Source organism: Buteo buteo, chromosome 16 (assembly GCF_964188355.1).
Source record: "Buteo buteo chromosome 16, bButBut1.hap1.1, whole genome shotgun sequence".
NCBI classification, from domain to species: Eukaryota; Metazoa; Chordata; class Aves; order Accipitriformes; family Accipitridae; genus Buteo; species Buteo buteo.
Genome location: NC_134186.1, coordinates 24,903,690 through 24,923,476, shown reverse-complemented (window position 1 = coordinate 24,923,476; position 19,787 = coordinate 24,903,690). Strand labels below are relative to the sequence as shown.

The following is a 19,787-nucleotide window of genomic DNA, read 5'->3' as shown; positions in this document are numbered from 1 at the left end:
TTTTAAAATATGGATTGTATGCTACATCTCTCAGCCTGACATTTTTTCAGACAGGTGTAGCAAATGCTTATTCAAGTGCAATGTTTAAATGATACGTTTTTAATCTTCATTCCTCCCCTTTTTACTGTATTGATACCATTACTTTGTGGGACAGTGCTTTAGGTGCATAAAATAAGTCATCAGCTGCTGAAAGATACAATAGCAAGTATCGTTAAATTTTGTATAAGAAATGTACCTTTTAAATTCTAAATTTCTCTATTTTCATGGGGTTTTTTTGTTGCCAAAACCTTTTTTGACTACATTTCAGGCAAGACTGCAGGTGTCTCTAAATGGAAGGCAATTTTTTTTTTTTTAAACAGAAAACGCATGCTACAATTTAAAAGCTCTGTCCTTGAAAACAAAATGTTTAGCAGGTAAATGTATGTCGAGCACTAAGGGAAAAGTTATTTCATAACTTTAAATTGTTTAAATAAGGCATTATGTACTTCTGCAAAGGTTTTTTTGCAGTATTAGGTGTACTCATAATGTCTAATCCTGTAAAACTTCCCTCATAAAACCAGACTTTTAATGTAAGTAGAGTCTTTCTTTCAGCTTAAAGGGCTTATCTAGATACAAGAGTTTAGGTTTCATAGGCCTGCCTCTTCATTTTACTGGCTTCTATTACAAGCTCTTCATCTTTAGTAAAGCTAAGAGCTCATCACATCTGGGCATGAGTCAAATCTGCAAAGTTGATTAAGTCTCCTGTTTCCTACTTTGTATACCTACTATTTGAAACCTTCTTCACAGTCTTTTTACTACATTCATTTTTGTTGACCAGAGAGTAACCTATATATTAGGTTAAAACATTGTTTAAAATAAATAAAATCTCTGAGTTTGGTGCTCTGACAATTAAAACAGGCTATTCTGTATATTAAGAAATCCCTTCACAGATTTACTGAGGTTAATATCAATATCAGAAATTACTAAGGGCTCATTTTGTGTAATCATTATGTAAGTAGGTAAACTGCAGAAAAAACCAGCTCTTTGTAAATGTTCCAGTTTAATATTCCATCTCAGAAATGTTTAGGCTACATGAGATAATTGTGGTTATTTTTTTTCTGTAGTACTTAATGTGGGGAGTTTAACTGAACAACTTAATGAAAAATACTTTGTTGTTGCAGATGAGCTTTTATGAATACAAAATTCAGGAAATTCAAGATTGTGGTTCCCACAGCAACCATGACTTGTTTCTTGGCTTCTTCTATTTAGGGCTTAGAATTACTGGGCTAAATGCTGTTCCCATTCCCCCTGACTTTTCCCATGTTGACGTGAAAGCTGAGATGAGAACTTGGCTCAGGATTTGTGGGTAACTTTTTTGTCTGAATATGTTTCTATTTCCAATTTGTCCAAGATATAATTGTGTGGGAATAATTATTCCATCTTCTTCATCTTTAAAATATTTTTTCAAGACTAACAATTTTCCAACATTGTACAGACATTACCACTCATTTTACTCATGCTGGGTATATACGGTAAGTATTGTCATAATTTTTTGATGGAGAATGTGCACAGAAATTAAATGTCTGGAAAAAAGTCACCCTTCTGACAGAGGATGTACAGTGACTCAGAGACTTGAGTCCTAACGTGCTTGCAGTGGTGATGCAAGAGGAAATTTGGTCTTTGAGAGTGGGTCGTAGGGAGCTTTGAGGAAGGTCCTCAGTCACGTGCAGCTATCTTAGGATACTCAGTTTTTATAAAAACTTCTGTTGAGCAATTAAAACAAATCCAATTAAAAGGAAAACACTTTCTTCATGGTGTCAACTATCTTCTACCACCATCAGGTACACCTCTTAAAATGTGTTCTGAAGTGGTCACTGCAACACCTAATATGCAAATTTTCAAATACCGTATCTAATGATGAGCAGCATGTATGTAGGGGAATCAAGCATTTTGATTGCTTGCTTAAATTTAAAACATGAGATGTTACTCTTGTCTCCAGGATGCACCTGCCTATTTGATAACACATTTTGAGTCCCGACAATTGTGAGTCAAGCACAAAAGTGTTTGAATATTTGCTTTATATCACGTTGTGGGGTTTTTTTTAAATACTGTAAAGAATGTTGTGGGCTTTTTTGGTTTGAATGGTAATAAAAATGTTTCTATAAGCCTTCTGCTAAAAATAGAACTCACTTCTAGTTTAAAACAAACATAATGACTTTTCAAGTAAAAAACTTCTGCAGGAAACGATAGAATATAAGTTACTGAAAAGTGGATACTTAAAAGGAATATTCAACTGTGGCTGTAACAATACTGTTAGTTTACCATAACCTGAAATGAGCCCACTGTTTTCTTCTGTTTTTCCTTCAGACATAGGAAAGGATAAAGACACATACACAGATGATTCAGAACATGGAAATTATGATGCTCGTACAGATCAGTCATTGCTTATTCAAAACAAGCTTACCAGACAGAAGACAGAACCTCGGACTAAATCATCTTTAAAGGTAACAGACACATAAAATTATCCAATGGTATCAATAGTGAGAATGTGCTTAAATATTTTTAAAATATAATTTTTAAGGGATTGGATAAGTTGCAGCTTAAATAGGCATCTCATGATAAGAAATTTAGGTGGCTCCCCTATTACAGTTTGACCTACAGAATCAGTGAATGGAGTTCTCTGTACCAAAAGCAAACAAAATTACATAGAATCAAGGATTCTAATGATTCGTATCGACTCGTATAAGAGACAGCAGCCTACTTTCAAAAAATATATATTGCACAGAATTTAGGACATAGGATTCCCAGTGTGGAGTGAATTCATGTCAGTTGGGAGGCCTCAGGAAATTATGAGAGTGGAAGAACTAAGTTCATGTAGCAAATGATCAGTTGAGAGTGATCTGAAATGTAGGATTGTCCTTCTAAGCAAAATCCAAAGTATAGCTAGACACATTGAATGAACGATAAAATTCACTTATGTGTAGGAGAGTGTAGGAGTATTTTCAGGAACCTCAACTAAAGCACTGGAAAAGCCATCTCACCAGATAAAACTGACATGTTATCTTGCTGAGTAATAACCTAATCAACAGTATTCATCACAATGCATTTTCTACAGCAGTTCATCTACCATAATGCCAAAGAATTATGATGGATTTTCAGTTCCAAACATGTTTGGTTTTTTGTTGTTGTTCTTGCTGGGACACCCTTAATTGTCTTTTCCATTAAGCATAATTGTTTGTAAATATATGACAAATGACCTAACCTCAAGAAGTTCTGAGTACTTTTCTTCTTCAAGCATTGGAAGTAGTGTATTCTGCAGCACAACTTTTTTTACCAGCAATTCTCTTTTGGTATATAAAGGCATGAATAATCCCATGCTACAAATCTAGAAATGCTTTAAATAGCTCTAAGTTTCTGTGCTTTGCATACAGTATACTCTTCAGTAGGCCATTATACAGTTCTGTCATCCATTATGCCTGTGGCAGTTTGTGATTTTAGCATTGAACGCATGTTTCATGAGAGTCATGTAACTGTTGTAAAGCTTGTTTTCTCAGTCATGCTGATCTTCATTACTACAGGATTCTGGAACATAGGTAGCAGGTTGATGTGATCTCTAAGACTTCATTTCATGGGAGGCTTTTAGAGAAGAACTTTTATAATAATAGCTATCTAATAACTTTTATATAGGTTTACAGTTAATTGTATTTACAGATTGGAAATCTGTGATGTGAAAATGAAACTTTGGTAATGACAGAGAAGGTTTATATTTTAATCTAAACCATTGCAGTGAGAACTTTTTGTGTTCACAGGTGTTTTGTCTGTTTCTGCAAGGCTAGCTGAATTAAGACAGAAATAATAATGGATATTCTTGTTTGATTTTGTTGATTAGGTAGACAAAACCTTTTATGTTAAATGTGGCCTAAAAGACAGAAAAAATAATGCAGAATTTGCAGGATATAGACTATGTTATAGAGCATTATATTTTTAATATTTTAAAATATTTTTCATAATGGGTAAGACTGCTACCAAAAAAATCTGGTAACAGATTATCTAGTAACAGGCATTTCATTGTGCTAAAGCAAAATATTTTTTGTATTTTCATGTAAAATATAAAATCACCAGTAGCTGTGTGTTCTCCAAGGCCTGCATTCAGGACTGATGTAAAGTTTATAGGCAGCCAGTATGCTAACTTTCTTTCAGAGTTTAAAGAGGAGCCTTGTATTTGTATTAAGTTTAAACAAAAATGCACTTTTTATGTCTCAATCTTCTTATGTCCTGACCTACTGAACAAAGTGCTTCAGAGTTTAAAAACAGTCTTCTGAAGCCACATCTGGCTTTTAGCCTTGACAACTCCTTTTATCACAGCAATTACTTTGGAAACTTCCTTCTGCTTTTATACTGTTCTTGCAAATGAGGCAACCAAGCAGGATTCTCCTGTTTACTGTTCGCCTGCCTCCACAGGAAAAAGGCAGAGGGGATTTAGATTAGTCTTATATTAGAAAAGAAAGTTACTATTTTGCCTTTGGATTATTGTACAAGTCTTTGTGGCAATTAGTAGATGTCCAAGGGAAACTTCTTCCCCAAATGGATATAAAACTAGCAAAAGGAGGCTTCTAATTCTTTTCGAGACTTGTTGAAAGCACAGAAGACTGCTCTACAGCTTTATAGCTGGTAAGTACTCTCATATATTTGGAAGAGAAACTGATCTATCATGATAAAGAAAGTCTCAGTCTGACCAGAGAATGAAAATGAGAAACACTGCATTAGCAAAAGCGTACAAAGATAAAAGCGTATTCTTCTTCTCTGCTTGTTAATGATTCTAATTTAGACTTGGTTTGGAAGGGTTGTTTTATGCCTGAGAGACTCAGGGAAAAATTGCTAAAAAAAATTATTTGCAGTTAATTCTTGGTACTGTTATCTGTCTCAATGATGAGCTACTTGAATACTTCCGCAATAACGAACTTGTCTTGCTGACATGATGAAAGCCAATACACCTTTTTTTCAGGAATTGTTTAGTGTTTCAGATCACATATATGATGTATCACTTTCCATAAATCTGGCTTGTATTGCTGCAGTTTTAAAGCTTTAGAAATATCAGATATCTTTGATATAGCATCTGGATGCCAACATTCATCTTGATAGTCATCTACTTTTCTCATTTCCTTGATTATGATTTATAAGTCATCATCTCCTTTAGTGTAGGCTGGTATCATTTCAGAATCCACAGATTTCATACTGAAAAATCGTGAGTCGTTCAGACCCATTAAAAAACTGTCTTCACTACCCATCTCTGCCATCTTTTCATTACCAACTGCTGTTGAGATTGTGTAGAAAGTATGACTACACGTATGTGATTCTGCCAAGGGATCTCATGCAGAGGAATGACACCAACAAGTGGCTGCTGAGCAAAGTATGGAATGAGTAGTATCTGCTATTGCAAGGGAAATGTAGGAAATGAGAAGGCCCCTGCCTGGAATGTTGGTATTGGACATGTTCTAGTTTCACTGAGAAAGGAAAGCAGGTTTAAACAGGCTTTATCACTTGAATGGAAGACAACATTTGTCCAGAGAAGCATTGAAGTCAGTAGCAGTGAATTCTTTTCTGTACCGATTACTATCATGTGTACAGTGGCAAGATACGAATATTTGAGAAATTACTCTTCCATTTCCCTTCATTCACTACATTACTGTTGCTCTCTTTGATCTGATGAATTTTTTATCTAGGTAGCGTATTTTGCCATCTGGCAAGGTAAAGAAAGGATTTTTAGAACAAGGTTCACATATTATCACTATGGGTTCAGGAACTATAAGGAAATACTGCCTACATAGTAGCCTAGTTTACTGCTTTTTTCTGGTGTCTACTGATATCCGCTATAATACTGCATGTCCAGACTAGCTTTGTGTTGGATAGGGTCTGAAATGATTTCTCTTTCAGTCTCCAGAAATGTTACATAACTTCGAAGGAATTTTAAAGATCTTAAATAAGCAATTGGCGAAAACATATGGAGAATTGTATCTAATGAGCTGGACATATTGCTGAAAATTCATTATAATTTGAGCAAAACTCAGTATGTTCAGTGTAGATTATTACAGTGATTATTAAAGGATAAATCTACCCGTGAAAACCTGAAATATATTGTTTAGGCATTTTATTGGATTCTTTGTGATTTTGAACATACCCATTCCTCTCTCTCCTGCAAAACAAATATTTCACTTAGAGAATTTCATGGTGGTTTTGAAAAATGGAATAAATTAAATGTAACATCTGCAGAATAAAAATATTCTTCAATCTTAATATTTCATTTTCCACCCTTTTGCAGGAATTTTCTGTTTTCATTTTTTCCTGTTTAAGTCCATGACTTTCAGAGCTGCACAGATTTGTGCTATAGGTTCTAATCCTGTCAATTTATCACTAATTTTACATACACTATTTCACTCATAATCCTGCTCCTGCGTTCAGTGGAAGCCAGGCATGCATGCTGAAAGAGAAGGTTTAGCTATAAAAATGTTTTAGGGTATAAATAAGAACAAGATGTCAGCTGACAGCAGTGTACTGGAAAGGAGAATAGCAAAGGGAGCCTGATAGATAAGGAGTAATCTGCAAATGCAGTCTAATAACATAAAAGTAAATAAAGTTTAAAAAGAATGATAACAGATAAAATCATTATCCCAGAATAGAATGACATGGTAAAGTGCAACAAAAGTTAACTTCATGTTTATGCTTCTAGTGCATGGTTCTCATCTGCTGTGAGGTTTTGTTTAAAAAGGAAAAAAAAAAAGCTCAGGAAATGCAGGGAAAGTAGTAAGTACTTTTATAATAAAGATGAAAGTTTGAAAAAATAAACATGTAAAGAAAAATTTTCAGTGGTCATGTCAGTATGCTTCTTATTAAGGCCTCCCTATTAGCCTTAAAGAGCAAATAGAACTGGTTAAGTACTAAAAATGGGAAGCCTTCTCCTGCCTCCAAATGTCCTTCATTGCTATTTCCTCATACAGTAACACTGAACAGACTTCCTTTCAAACTTTTGCATAAGATCACCTAAACCTACTCCTTTCCTGAAGCAAAATGTATTTTTCATATTATATACAAATGCATTTTTCATGCTTACTCTGTAAGTCTGAACAGAATGAAAGTGGGAAAAAATGTTCTCTGTGAAGAAGCTAAAATAATTACTAATACTTTAGTTTCCTCCTAAAAAATTAAACTGCAGTTTTATTAAGAAGATCAGATATTTCTGGAAGTCTTCCTCTCTGTTCAGAAAACAGCTAGGTTCTGCACAGTACAGTGCAGTATACACGGAAATACATTAGCATGGGTAATTATGGCAGCCTGTCATGTTAACCAGGCTGTGTTGTCTTTGATGCCCAAGATAGTTTGGATATCTTTGCATATGCAAATATGCATATGCATCTTTCCTACATTGTTAATCTCATGGTTATTTGCAAAAGAAAAAAAAACAAAACAATATACACTTAAAGTCAATCTATATTTTTGGAATTAAGCAATTGAAAGGATGAATATAATAAATCTGTTTCTGACTTACCCATTCCAAAACCCTTCGAACACAAAAAGATGATTGCTAACTTAGTCATGTGCTTAGAAAATTTCCCATAAAGCACACCTTAGAGTCTTCTTAATCAGAGTATGATTTTTAAAATGTGAAAAATGAGTCCAGTACTATATTTTAAAGTCTTTTAATGTATTTTCACAGCTAATTCCATGTAACTTGAGAAGTCTGTAACCCTGTTGGTGTCCCAGGTTTGATTTTTAAACATCCTGAAACAAAGCAAGCGTTAATTAGGAATCTCACTTTTGTTCATGGAAATAATCCCATTGTAGTTAGCATCAGAAATGTATTTGTTTCCAGAAAATACTTAAAGGTAAGAGTCATAAGCTCTGAATGTAGACACTAAGCACTGAAATGCTGGCATCCTTCAGTGTGAATATTACTGAAGGTGTTAATGCAAAGTTCATGGTAACAGTATTAGAGAAAATTAATAATCAAAATAAATAAGGTGGTTTTCACAAATCAGCCAGTAATGCTTCTACTTCATAGCATCTTACGAAGTTCCAATATAATTTATTATTGTTCTTAGAAGAAAGTTTTCTTTTATGAGAAATAACCAACCATTCTACTCAGAGTTAGAACAAGAAAGCTATTTATGTAGATTTTGCAGGTTTAGGTAGTGACAATGCCCAAGAATTTCACACATCAGACTTTATCGCTGTCAAAATTCTTGCCCTAGTTCCTCAAATTATTTCCATGGTTACTTCTGTCTTTTTCATGATGTAATACCCCTGAACTCATCCATTATTAACTCTAAAACATCTCTTAAAAACCAAGACATCAAGAGACACAGAAAACTGCTTTTCCTTGCCCCACCTCTGATAACCAGTGTGGTTTGCACTGTAAGCTTCGTTCTCCCCCTCTTACTCCTCCATTCCAAGCTGATTTTCCTTGCTAGTGTACAAAGTGATTTTTTAATGAATATGTATATATATCTATATATGATGTTCCATACAGTCCTGTCTGGGCTGTAAGACTCCATGCCAATAAACTTTGTGGTGGCGTTTACAAAAGTTCTATGAGTCAGCAGTAGGTCAGTGAACATGTTGTTGTTTCCATGAGGAAGGAAATACATTTCAAAGTCTGTTTACTTGTCTTTCATCCTTCCTCCAATGTTTTCTGGTTCTACAACTTTTCCCTACATCTTTGTCTGTAAAAAATGCTACTGGTGAGGTGGTGCTGTTATGGAGTGGTGATGCTGGGACTCAGTGCTTGGATTCGGTGCTTCCATTTCCAGCAGTAGCACCACTTTTTCTGCTGGTGGATTCTTCCCTTTTCTTCTCTTCTTATAGTTTCCCTGGGAAAAAAACCAAGACATTTGAGTAAGTCTCTCTGGTATGTTGCTTCATTATTGGTAAGAGTTTATCAAAATGATTTTTCTCTAGCACATTTAGCTGTCAGAATTCACGAGCTGTCTTAGGGAGGAAATGAATTTTGTTCTGAACATCTTCACCATGAAATAAAAAGATTTGAGGGAGAGAAATTTAGCAAACTTGGGGTGCAAATGGTAAAGAAAGAATCCTGAGGTCCAGCTGTATGCATCCATCAATCTTTTTGGATCCCAGATACTAGTCTGTTCGTATATTTACTTTCCTTTACATAGTTCTACAAATCTAAATCCAAATTACACCACCCACACAGAGGAAAGTTGAACTTCATCCTGTCTGCTGTAGAGGCAAAATAAACATATCGTGCTGTGGGGGCTTAATTCTTGTGTACTGTATCAGTCGGCACTTATGTAAGTGAATGCTCCTGTTGTTGATTATGGCTGAGAATTTATGTTCTCTATATGTTCATATAAATGTGAAACTTCCTTATGTTCTTTTTATTAAGGAAATGACAGTCCTTGAAGTTAGAAATTGAAACACAGACTCTCCACTGCCTGAGCTACAGCCCAATGTAAAAGTTGTTTCTCCCTGTGTGGGTACCTTGGGTCGGAATAACCTGCTTCAGGCTGAGTCCAATGCGCTGTGTGCGTGCTGCTAGGCTAGCACTCGTGTTGTGCTTTTATTGATGTTTTAACTACTGATTGCAAGGGTAGTGGATGAAAGTATTTTTTTAGATATGTTCTAAAGCAATGTACAAAGTGCATCAGCAGCAAACTACTAACGGATGATGTGAAAAGAAATAGTTGTCAGCCTCTGGGTTTACGTGTACATGTGTATAAAATAAGTAGAAATCATGCTCATTTTCATTGTCATTGCTGGCAAATTTCAGGAAGCTGTAAAGCAAATCATAAAATATAATTATTAAAGATCTTGTACCCTGATTTTCATTTGGCATTTATATGTTAGGTAATGGTAATGAAAATCTTATACATGAAATGAACAGGTTAGACAATTTCTTTCATGTCAGACTTGATTTACTGGATGTTGATAGTAAGTTAGAATAAATTCATTTATTAAAATAAAGACATGTAGAACCTAATAGTGCAGCTTTTCCTAGGCTAAATTCACACTGAAGTACTTTGAATTTTTTCCTTTTAACTATTCCAGCCGGAGTCAATAATAGCATGTATTTAAGTAGACATCGAGTTGATGAATCAAATAGGTGGAAGTAAAGCTTCACAAGCTGGGATCTCAGTTTTCTGTATTATTTCATTGTATAAACCAATGCCAACATAATTTAAGAGCCCTCAAATGGCTTTTTAATTAATGCCCTAGAATAATTAAGACAATACAGACTGCTAAGGGCTATTTCCAAAAATTGGTCAGTGGTCAGATGAGTAGTGATTGAAGTTGCAAGCTTAAGATGAGGAAGTGGAACTCCACTGAAGGGGTGGTTCCTTTGTATTGTCAAGGTGAATGTTACCAGAGGTTAGCTTTTTGCCTTGGCTTGAATGCTGTTAAGTGTGGTTGAATATTAAAATCTGACTTTAGTCGACAAAATACTCCATATTTTATATTATTAATACAATAAAATACTAGAATATGCTATTGCAGTATATAACATATGAATAATAACATGATAATGTATGTATCATTAACGTATTAATATTTCCTCTACATTAATATTTTCTATTAATAGGTCATGTCTGACTAGGTAATTGTGAAGTTTAGTAAGGAAGTGTTATGAGAAGAGGACTGTACGTGTTTGGCCAAAAAAGAATAGTGATTGCTTTGAAAATCACTAATTTTTCATTTATATAGTGTACATTAGAGGTACAGTTAATTTTAGGGGGATATTTGAGTCAAATAGTTAAAGTAATTGTATTATAGTAATGATAAGGTCCTACAAAGCTTCAGAAACCACATATAGTTGTTTGTAGAATTATAGCCTTGAAGCATCAAATAAAACTGACTTGACCTGAATTCAAAACAAAGAAGAGCAGGCGGCTCTCCAGATGAGCTGTGGAAATCCTTATCAAAGGTGTTGTGGATTCTAAAAGATTACATGGATTTGGGGGCAGCTGGACAAAGTTATGGAAGAGGAATTCCATGGAAAGTTATCAAATACATAGAAACCTGAGCTGAAATTGGCTGAACGCTGGGCTGGAGGTAGAGGGAAATAGTACATGTGTTTCCTAGTACATGCTCTCTCCTAGGCAGGTTTCTTTCTGTAGCTTTTATGTAGAAGCAAATTAGACAGAACCTTTCCTAGTGGTTTGAATGTACTTGAGGTTTTGCCATAGCACAACTTAAGTTGCAAACATTTGGACAAGTCAATGGGAATTTGCTTATTGATTTCAAAAGTAGCAGAGTTAGGCCCAGTGTAACAAAGTTTAGTGAGTATTGGGAGGGGTTGACCCTGGCTGGACGCCAGGTGCCCACCAAAGCCGCTCTGTCAGTCCCCTCCTCAACTGCACAGAGGAGAGAAAATGTAACGAAAGGCTCGTGGGTCGAGATAAGGACAGGAGAGATCACTCAACAGTTACCGTCACGGGCAAAACAGACCTGACTTGGGGAAAATGAGTTTAATTTATTACCAATCAAATCAGCGTGGCATAATGAGAAATAAAAATGAGATCTTAAAACACCTTTCCCCCCACGCCTCCCTTCTTCCTGGGCCCAACTTCACTCCAGACTTCTCTACCTCCTCCCCTGAGCAGCACAGGGTTGGGGTCAGTTCATCACACGTTGTCTCTGCTGCTCCTTCCTCCTCAGGGGCAGGACTCCTCACATTCTTCCCCTGCTCCAACGTGGGGTCCCTCTCGCAGGAGACAGTCCTCCACGAACTTCTCCAGTGTGGGTGCTTCCTACGAGCTGCAGTTCTTCACAGACTGCTCCAGCGTGGGTCCCTTCCCCGGGCTGCAGTCCTTCAGGCACAGCCTGCTCCAGCGTGGGTCCCCCGCGGGGTCACAAGTCCTGCCAGAAAACCTGCTCCAGCCTGGGTTCCTCTCTCCACGGGGCTGCAGGTCCTGCCAGGAGCCTGCTCCAGCACCTGGAGCACCTCCTGCCCTCCTTCTGCACTGACCTGGGGGTCTGCAGGGTTCTTTCTCTCAGATATTCTCACTCCTCTCTCTGGTTGCAGTTTCTGTTGCTCAGGGGTTTTTTCCCCCTTTCTTAACTCTGTTCTCCCAGCGGCACTACCACCGTCGCTGACGGGCTCGGCCTCGGCCAGCGGCGGGTCCGTCTTGGAGCCGGCTGGCATTGGCTCTGTCGGACATGGGGGAAGCTTCCAGCAGCTTCTCACAGAAGCCACCCCTGTAGCACCCCCCGCTACCAAAACCTTGCCACACAAACCCAATGCAGGTATATATGGAAATGCAATTTCATGTAGCAGATAAAGCTGCAATATGGAGTAGATGAGCTTGGGAAAGGGATGGAGAGGAAGAATTTGGAGCACCATCCCCATGCAAATCAGAGGACCGAGAACTGTAAGCCGGGAAGAAAGAGAATATCCACAGCCCAGCTAGGTGTTCTCTCTGCACTTAGATACTTCATGGTCATGCCTGTGTCTGAGAACAATGTAGTCTGTAAATCACACATCCAAGAGGAAATAAATAATCATTTAAAAATCATAAAAATGTGTACACCTATAGAGATTTAAGCACTTGCTGTTATGTTAGCCTTGTTGAGAGTTGTCAGTGGTTGAGTGAAGGTGAAAGGAATGGTTACAACAGATACATTGTATCCGTATTTGGTTCTAGTTAACCTCTGAATTTACCTATGTAGTGCAAATTATTCACTAACTTAAACATTTTACTGGTATGAGATGAAAAAAGAAGAAGGTATGCTGATATATTATATTACAGTGCGTACCATGTCATTTACTCTTACATAAATCTAAAATGTGCTTACTATTTTCGGAATGGTTCCAACTCACTCTTCTAGAATATTTGTGTCTATGTATGGCGTGAAGAATTGGAAAAAGTTTAATCTACAGAGCAGAACAGTAGACTGAAATCAGTGGAGTTGCAGTAGTTATAATTTCTGCGAATTGTGCTATTTAAATTAATTGGGGAGGGAAAGAGCCTGTAAAAGAGCTGTTCCCACTTTGTAAAGAGGGTATTGCTTATTAATTAGGATCTGAAAAATAGTTTCTTGAAAAAACCCTCCATGTTGGCTAAATGCAATGAAATTCTTGTGCCACATTTGAGTGGAAATGTACTCTCTTTATTTTATAACTTTGCGAAGTATTTTTATTATACTTTTCTTTCACTTGTTTTGCTTGAACAAAAGCTTTTCTGGGTTAAACTGATCAACTTGTTTTGTCTTGTGTAAACTGTAAACTTCAGTTGAATGATAATGTGAGTATTTTGAATTTTACACTGTTTCAGACTTCAAAGCAGTATGTCACGTTATTTGTTGTAATAATTGCAAGCTGTGAATCAATGAAAAAATGTTGACAAATAATAAAGAAAACCAAAGAACTGCAACAGATCCGTAGTGGCAAAGCCTCAGGTAATATTTTACTCTGATGCAAACCAGTGTGTTCCAATTCTGCATTATGAGCAAGTTTACTGTTGAGTCACAAAGCGCTTCACAGCCTCGGTACACAAATAGATAAAATTTAAAGTTCTTGTATTTAAAGGCTTGTGAAGAACAAGGTGAGGTTAAAAAACTGAGTTTGCAAGCTGAACTGTACAGCAATACTCTAAAAGGAATTTTTCAATTCAAACTTAAATAAGTTTTCATATGTGTGTAAATGTAGGAAAGCTGATTAGGTGGATACTGTTTCAGAAAATCTGGAAGACTAAGAGGGTAGAGAGGATGAAGCGGATTAGAGAGAAAAACAAACATTGATGAGTCGTTTTTATACACATTTTTCAGGTGAAATAGGAAATCTTAAAAAGAATAGAGGAGAGTAAGGGCTTTGCACAAAATATTTCTTCTGATGCTTTTCTCCTCCACTGTGTCGAGAAAAAGGTGAAAGAATGAATCAGAGATTTATTGGTCCAAAACAGCAGATAAATAATAAATATGCTTTGCCTGAATGCCCATTGTACTAAAAGACTGATTCACTGTGCTGGGTGTAGATAATAGCCAATATGCCTTGACTCATACATTTAATTGAAATTATTGCTCCCTGTTCTCTGTACACGTTATGGACCTCCTTCAGATCAACCGGGAAAAAAACACCTAAATCACCAGATAAATTCTTTTACTGTTACAGGTATTCCTGCTAATATAGGTGGACAATATTGCTTGAGAATTGCACTAAAGTGAAACTAGCTATGCCAGTAGCATTAAAGTGAATCAGTCCTGAAATCAATCCAGTATAGGTCAGGTTCACTGCACGATTGTGGTTCAGGTGGCTTGACTATTGAACATCTCTGCCTGTGGTGGTAGTACTCTGAAAGTGGTCTGAGATGAACAGATGGAAAATTTCTTTCCATTATCAGTGCAACTCATTACTTATTGAACATGGCCCCCAAAGAATTCTTTGTGGTGCAGATGAATCTGAGGGCATATTTGCTTACTGTTAATTTGAGAGAGAAAACATGTTTTTCCAAGACTGAAGAAAATCCCATGTTTTAGCAATGAGGAGAGAAAGGCTCGAAATAATAATCCAAAGAAAGGTAGAAGTGTTACAAAAAGGTAGATCTAATTTGTAGAATGTCTGTATAGAAATTGCATCAGCAGAAATTGTATAAGAGAAGTTTCAGATCTCCATTTTGGGGGAATTATGGCCATTTTTGTATCTGATTTTGCCTGCTTCACATACCAAAAAAGCAGCTCTAGTCTGCTTTTGTGAAATACTTGTGCTGGATTTCTTCATTGTTGAAGAGTGGATTCATTGCTTGTGTCTTGAACCTGAAAAAAGTTTGGATATTCAAAAACTTGCATATTCAAACCTTTAAGCACTTTCAAACCTTTAAGTCTACTACCTCACCTTCAAACCTCTGCATCTTGTATCTTTAGATCATTACATCTATGACATTTAAAAAAAGAATAAATATTAATGTTTTTATTACTATCCCCATTCAGAATTCTTAGAAGGGTTGACAGACTTTATATTCAGTGCACTAATAATCTTGGTTCATGATCTTGACTACCTTAATTTGGACTTCAGATACTATTTATCTGAATACCTTGAGATAAGTAGAAATAGAATAATGTATAAAAAATAAATTATTAGCGTATAGGATATGCTATTCTTCAACAAAAGTTTGATACACTTTTTTCTTTATTTTTTCTGTTATATTTAACTTAATTTCTTATGGGAATAAAAAAGGAAAATCTGAAGTTAAAAGCCAAGCAAAAGGAAAGGATATTTCCTATTCTCAGCAAACTTCCAAAGTAGTTTAGGATTGGAAAATTATTCTTCCTATGTCTGTCTATTTCTCCTAATTATTTTCCAGTTTTCGTATTGTTTCTCTTGATTACATTAGACATCTTGTCTTCTCTGCCATTGTTCTTTTCTCTAGATTTAGTAGTTTGGGTTTGTTTGCATTTTTTTAGTTTTTAGAATTTTTTTGCACATAGGTGATCTGTATAATTGATTCTAGTTATATTCTTAAATTCAGGCTAATAATATTCTGTAATATATTAGTTGCTTCAGTTTATGTTACGTTTTCTGTGATTTGGCCTGTTTCTTGACCCGTCTTAAATTAGCATTTCCCCTCAGTTAGGCTAAGGGCAGGTATTCAGAGGTTTCTGAATTTGACATTATCTGTTATTTTGTGATGGAGGAAAGGCACCAGTGGCCTGGGTGTATATGAGGAGGCAAGTGTGGCAGTGATCAACCAGCACTCGTACACCAAAAGCCTCAGTACCTGATCTCTGTGCTGTGCCCAGTAGCCCTGAGTTAGTTACACATCTCACAGCAAGTTGCACATGAAGCAAATAGAAAATTCTGAAAATTACGAATGTCAATTCAAAGAAGAAAGAAAAGGATACCACCTTTTTTGCTTAAAAATGAAGACTTTTACCCAGGTAGTAGAAGACACAGGTTAGTTTCGGCTTAGCCTGGAGGGATTTGAATTCATCTCTCCTGTGTTCTAAAGACTGAAACTGCTTCCACATCTGGATGGTTGCATTTGAGGCAGCGTATGAAAGTGACAGCATAACTCTAGCCAAGTGGGACACAGTTGAGATTTCTAACACCCATTTTGTATTTACAGACTTGTTCCTAAAATACATAAGCAGCTGTGTACCTTGGAGCAGGTAACAGAATGTTTTTACGGTTAGTTTCGAAAAGTGTCATCTGGAAAAGACAGACAATTGATGCCATCACCAACTGCTGAGGGGTAAAATAAGCTTAATTGTGCTCTAAATTGAAGTTTAATGTACTTAAGTAGTGTACCCAGATGTGTGATGGTGCACTCCTTTGGAACGCTAGGTGGTCTGAGAATGACTGTTCCTTGGTTTTTGCTTTGGGAGTTAAAAAAGTAGAGAAAGAGAAAGAATCTTGTTAGAAAACTTTAGGTTTTGCAGACTGAGGAGTTCTCAGAAATATTAAGTATGTAGGAAGTTGGCAGTGAGATATGTGGGAGTAAGAAAAACCTTTCACGTAGAAACAAGCGAGCTGGTATCCAGTATATATATTGCTGATATCATGCACTAACACTTGGTTCTATTTATCAATAGTGTAACTATTGGATATAACTCTGAGTATTATAAATTTCATATCAAATAATCCAAATGGGATGAATTTCTAAGACTAGCATCCTATTGACTAAAAGATGCAGCATTCATAGACTTCTGGTCCCATATTTATAATGCATCTTACTTCAAACTAACATGCTTGTTCTGGACAGTTTGTGTTAAAATGAGTGCTGCATTCTCCAGAAGATTATGGTAGTTTCTCAGTTTACCTTTTCAGATTTCGTAGTCTTCATAGTCTGACACCAGTTGATACAGTCACTGTCTATTCTGAATCATGCAAAACATAGAATGCAAAAATAGCTTGCAGCAGCAGCGTGTAAAGCCGAGTTTTCCATATCAAGGTCAGAGAATCCCTTGTGTTTGCAAGCATGGTGGGCAGGAACTAGACAAGATTTAAACGTTGCTAACGTGGCATTGAAAAAGCACTTCAGCTAGAATATCCAGGAAAACATTCCAATCAATAGTGTATCTTTTTTTCATTTTTTAGATTTATTTCTTTCTTGGAGAAAATACAAATATGTTTGTTCTATAAAATTTGCCCAGGTACGAAGCTGGGAAACTTGGTTTAATTTACTTGCCTTTACTTTTTTTAATTCCTGCTGGAAAGTAGGGATTAACAGAAGTTCATATCAATACATACTACACAGTAATCTTAAGGTTTTGCACAGCTGAAAGAAATAGCTAGAATATGGGGTTTGTGGAGCTATTTTATTTTCTTTTGTTCTAATTAATTTGAAATCCTGAGCAACTGAGGCAAATGAACTGCCTGTTCCTGTGACTTCTTTACATATTCATCCTGCAGATACGTGGACATTTCAATGCTCTAGGAAATGCTGTGTTACATGCAGTTAGTGATGGGGCTCTTCATCTCTATGGATGCCATATTTAGTGTATTTTTATTTATATTTTCTAGGCTGATGCCATGGCATCATCAGGACTCTTCTTCAAAGATGGCAAAAAGCGCATTGATTACATCTTGGTCTACAAAAAGTCAAGTCCACAGGTAGAAAAAAGAAGCACTTTTGAGAAGAATTTGAGAGCAGAAGGGTTGATGTTAGAACGAGAGGTGAGACTTTTAGCTTACGTGGCATAAAAAAACCCTTTAAAATACTGTCGTACTTTACTGAAATTATAAAAGATTCCTGACATTCTTACAAGCCTTTCCAGTCAGGCTGTTCCCACCATTTGTTTAATACTATTAAATTAATGAAAACAATTGTTTCATAATGTGTGTTTAACATGTTTTGGGGATGCATGCTTGTACACACACACACGTAGCTTCCACACAGGTGTAGTGCAGTGTAGATGGAAAACTTCCAGCTCCTTATGCTTGCAGACCAGAAGAAGCTTCAGTAACTCTTGTGGTTGCTTTAATATATAACCTCTATGCTTTTCAGCAGAATGCAAGAATGCATGGTACTAAATGTCTCTGTTTTTCAAGGGGTTAAAATTGTCAGTGTCAAGTTAATCCATCCCTAGTAATGACAGTATTAATATAAAAATTAAGGAAAACAGAGCCAGGAAAACAGCCTTGGATTTTTGCATCTTTGTGAATTACTTCTAAAACAGGCATTTATTTAGTCTATCCTGAAGTAAACTCGTATACTTTATGTGTCTTTCATCTTGTTTTATACTCTTCAACTTAGTAGAATCACCTTACATGTTCTGTGATTAAGGAATGAGCTTTTAACTGTTTTGAAGTCCTTGCAAGTTCTAGCTGACAATGTAGCATGTTGAATATTCATAAATAAATAACTAACCTGACAGTGGATTAAAATTTGGGTTTAAGGCTTTTAAAAATTGTTACAGTCCAGTAGGAAAAATATCTAGTTTTGTTCTGATTTCAATAAATATCCCATCTCAGCTGGTGTCAGTTCAGAAGTACTGGCACTTCAGGAAAAAAAAAATGTTTTTATAAGTTTATAGATCTAGATATGAAGTGTTTTAAGTTGTCTTCCAGTAGTATTTTTTTATTCACATCTTTTGAGAAAAATAAAATCCTAGAAGTAGTATTATTGAACTGTGATATGACTGTATGGAACTGGCAGGTAGAATTGTGAACATTTTAAATTTTATTAACCTTTCAGCTAAATTTTCTTGTACCTTTACTTACCGAACCTTTCATTACTCAAGTTTTTGAGAGGCTTTAATCAGACTCAACTCTATCAAAATATTTACTTATAAAAACTCAAGCAAATACATCTGGGAGAAAGGTGTGAAACTGAAGTGTTCATAAGAAAAGATAAATATAGGAACCTGTAATGCTGAAACCACTGTCTTATGTACAAATAAATTAATGATGAAAAACATTTGTGTAGAGTATTCCTTGTAATTTTACAAAAAAATCTCAATTCATGCAGAGATCACATTTATTTAAGCATTCCCTGGAATTAACATTTTGGCAGTGGGACCTGCAGCCTTCTCTCAGCTCTTTTTTATGTCTCTAGCAGCTGAGCACTCTTCTCCTTAAATTGGAGACACACAGAATGGTCTTCAGACTGCTCATCTAAGATGACTTTGAGGGGATTTAAAATTAATTCATTTATTCCATGTCAAAAAACGCCACATAAAGCCTTTCTTTACTTCTGCTGTGTTTATGAGCAAAGATCTGTCCTATGGATTCCTTTTGACAGTTATTAGTTTACTCATATTACAGGGTTTGGGAGAAAAAAAAATTATTCATTTTCCTTTGTCTAGCTGAGTGTACTTACAGCGGTTTCAGATTTGCAGGGCTACTTCAGGCCTAAAAGCAGAATTTGACCCTGAAGAATGATTTTAGAAAGGTGAATGCCATAGAGTTTGAATTATTAATATGTATTTGTTTGTTACCACTCTTTACAGCCAGCTGTTACAAACAGTGATATCATGTTTGTTAAAATTCACTGTCCATGGGAGACATTGTGCAAATATGCAGAAAGAATGAACATCAGGATGCCTTTCAGGTATTGTGGAAACTATTTTAAGAAACTTGTAATTTAGAGCTTAATATTAAAAGTTCATTACTTACCTTAAGGCTAAAATGCAGTCTTTGCTACATTGTGGCCAGGCATGCTTATATTTAATTTAGTGAGGTGACAGGGAGAGAGGAGAGGAAAAAAAAAAAAAATAGGCATTGTTCTTTTCACATTTACCTGTGGTACTTATTTTCAAACTTACCTTCCAAGTCAAACGGAGCATATGTCTTTAGAAAATACTGTTAGCACTTCACACATTGTTTTGGATGTCCTTGGCAGAGTTTCAGATATTCTCCA

At 36.0% G+C, this 19,787-nt stretch overlaps 1 protein-coding gene across 1 annotated transcript in view; it reads left to right on the top strand.

Moving 5' to 3' along the window:
• The window catches only part of ANO3 (anoctamin 3), a 148,405-nt gene that overhangs the window by 69,245 nt on the left and 59,373 nt on the right, over positions 1 to 19,787 (top strand). The window contains 3 exon segments of the mRNA XM_075048671.1: positions 2,347 to 2,483; positions 17,450 to 17,602; positions 19,378 to 19,478. Coding sequence (XP_074904772.1) covers positions 2,347 to 2,483; positions 17,450 to 17,602; positions 19,378 to 19,478 — 391 coding nt within the window.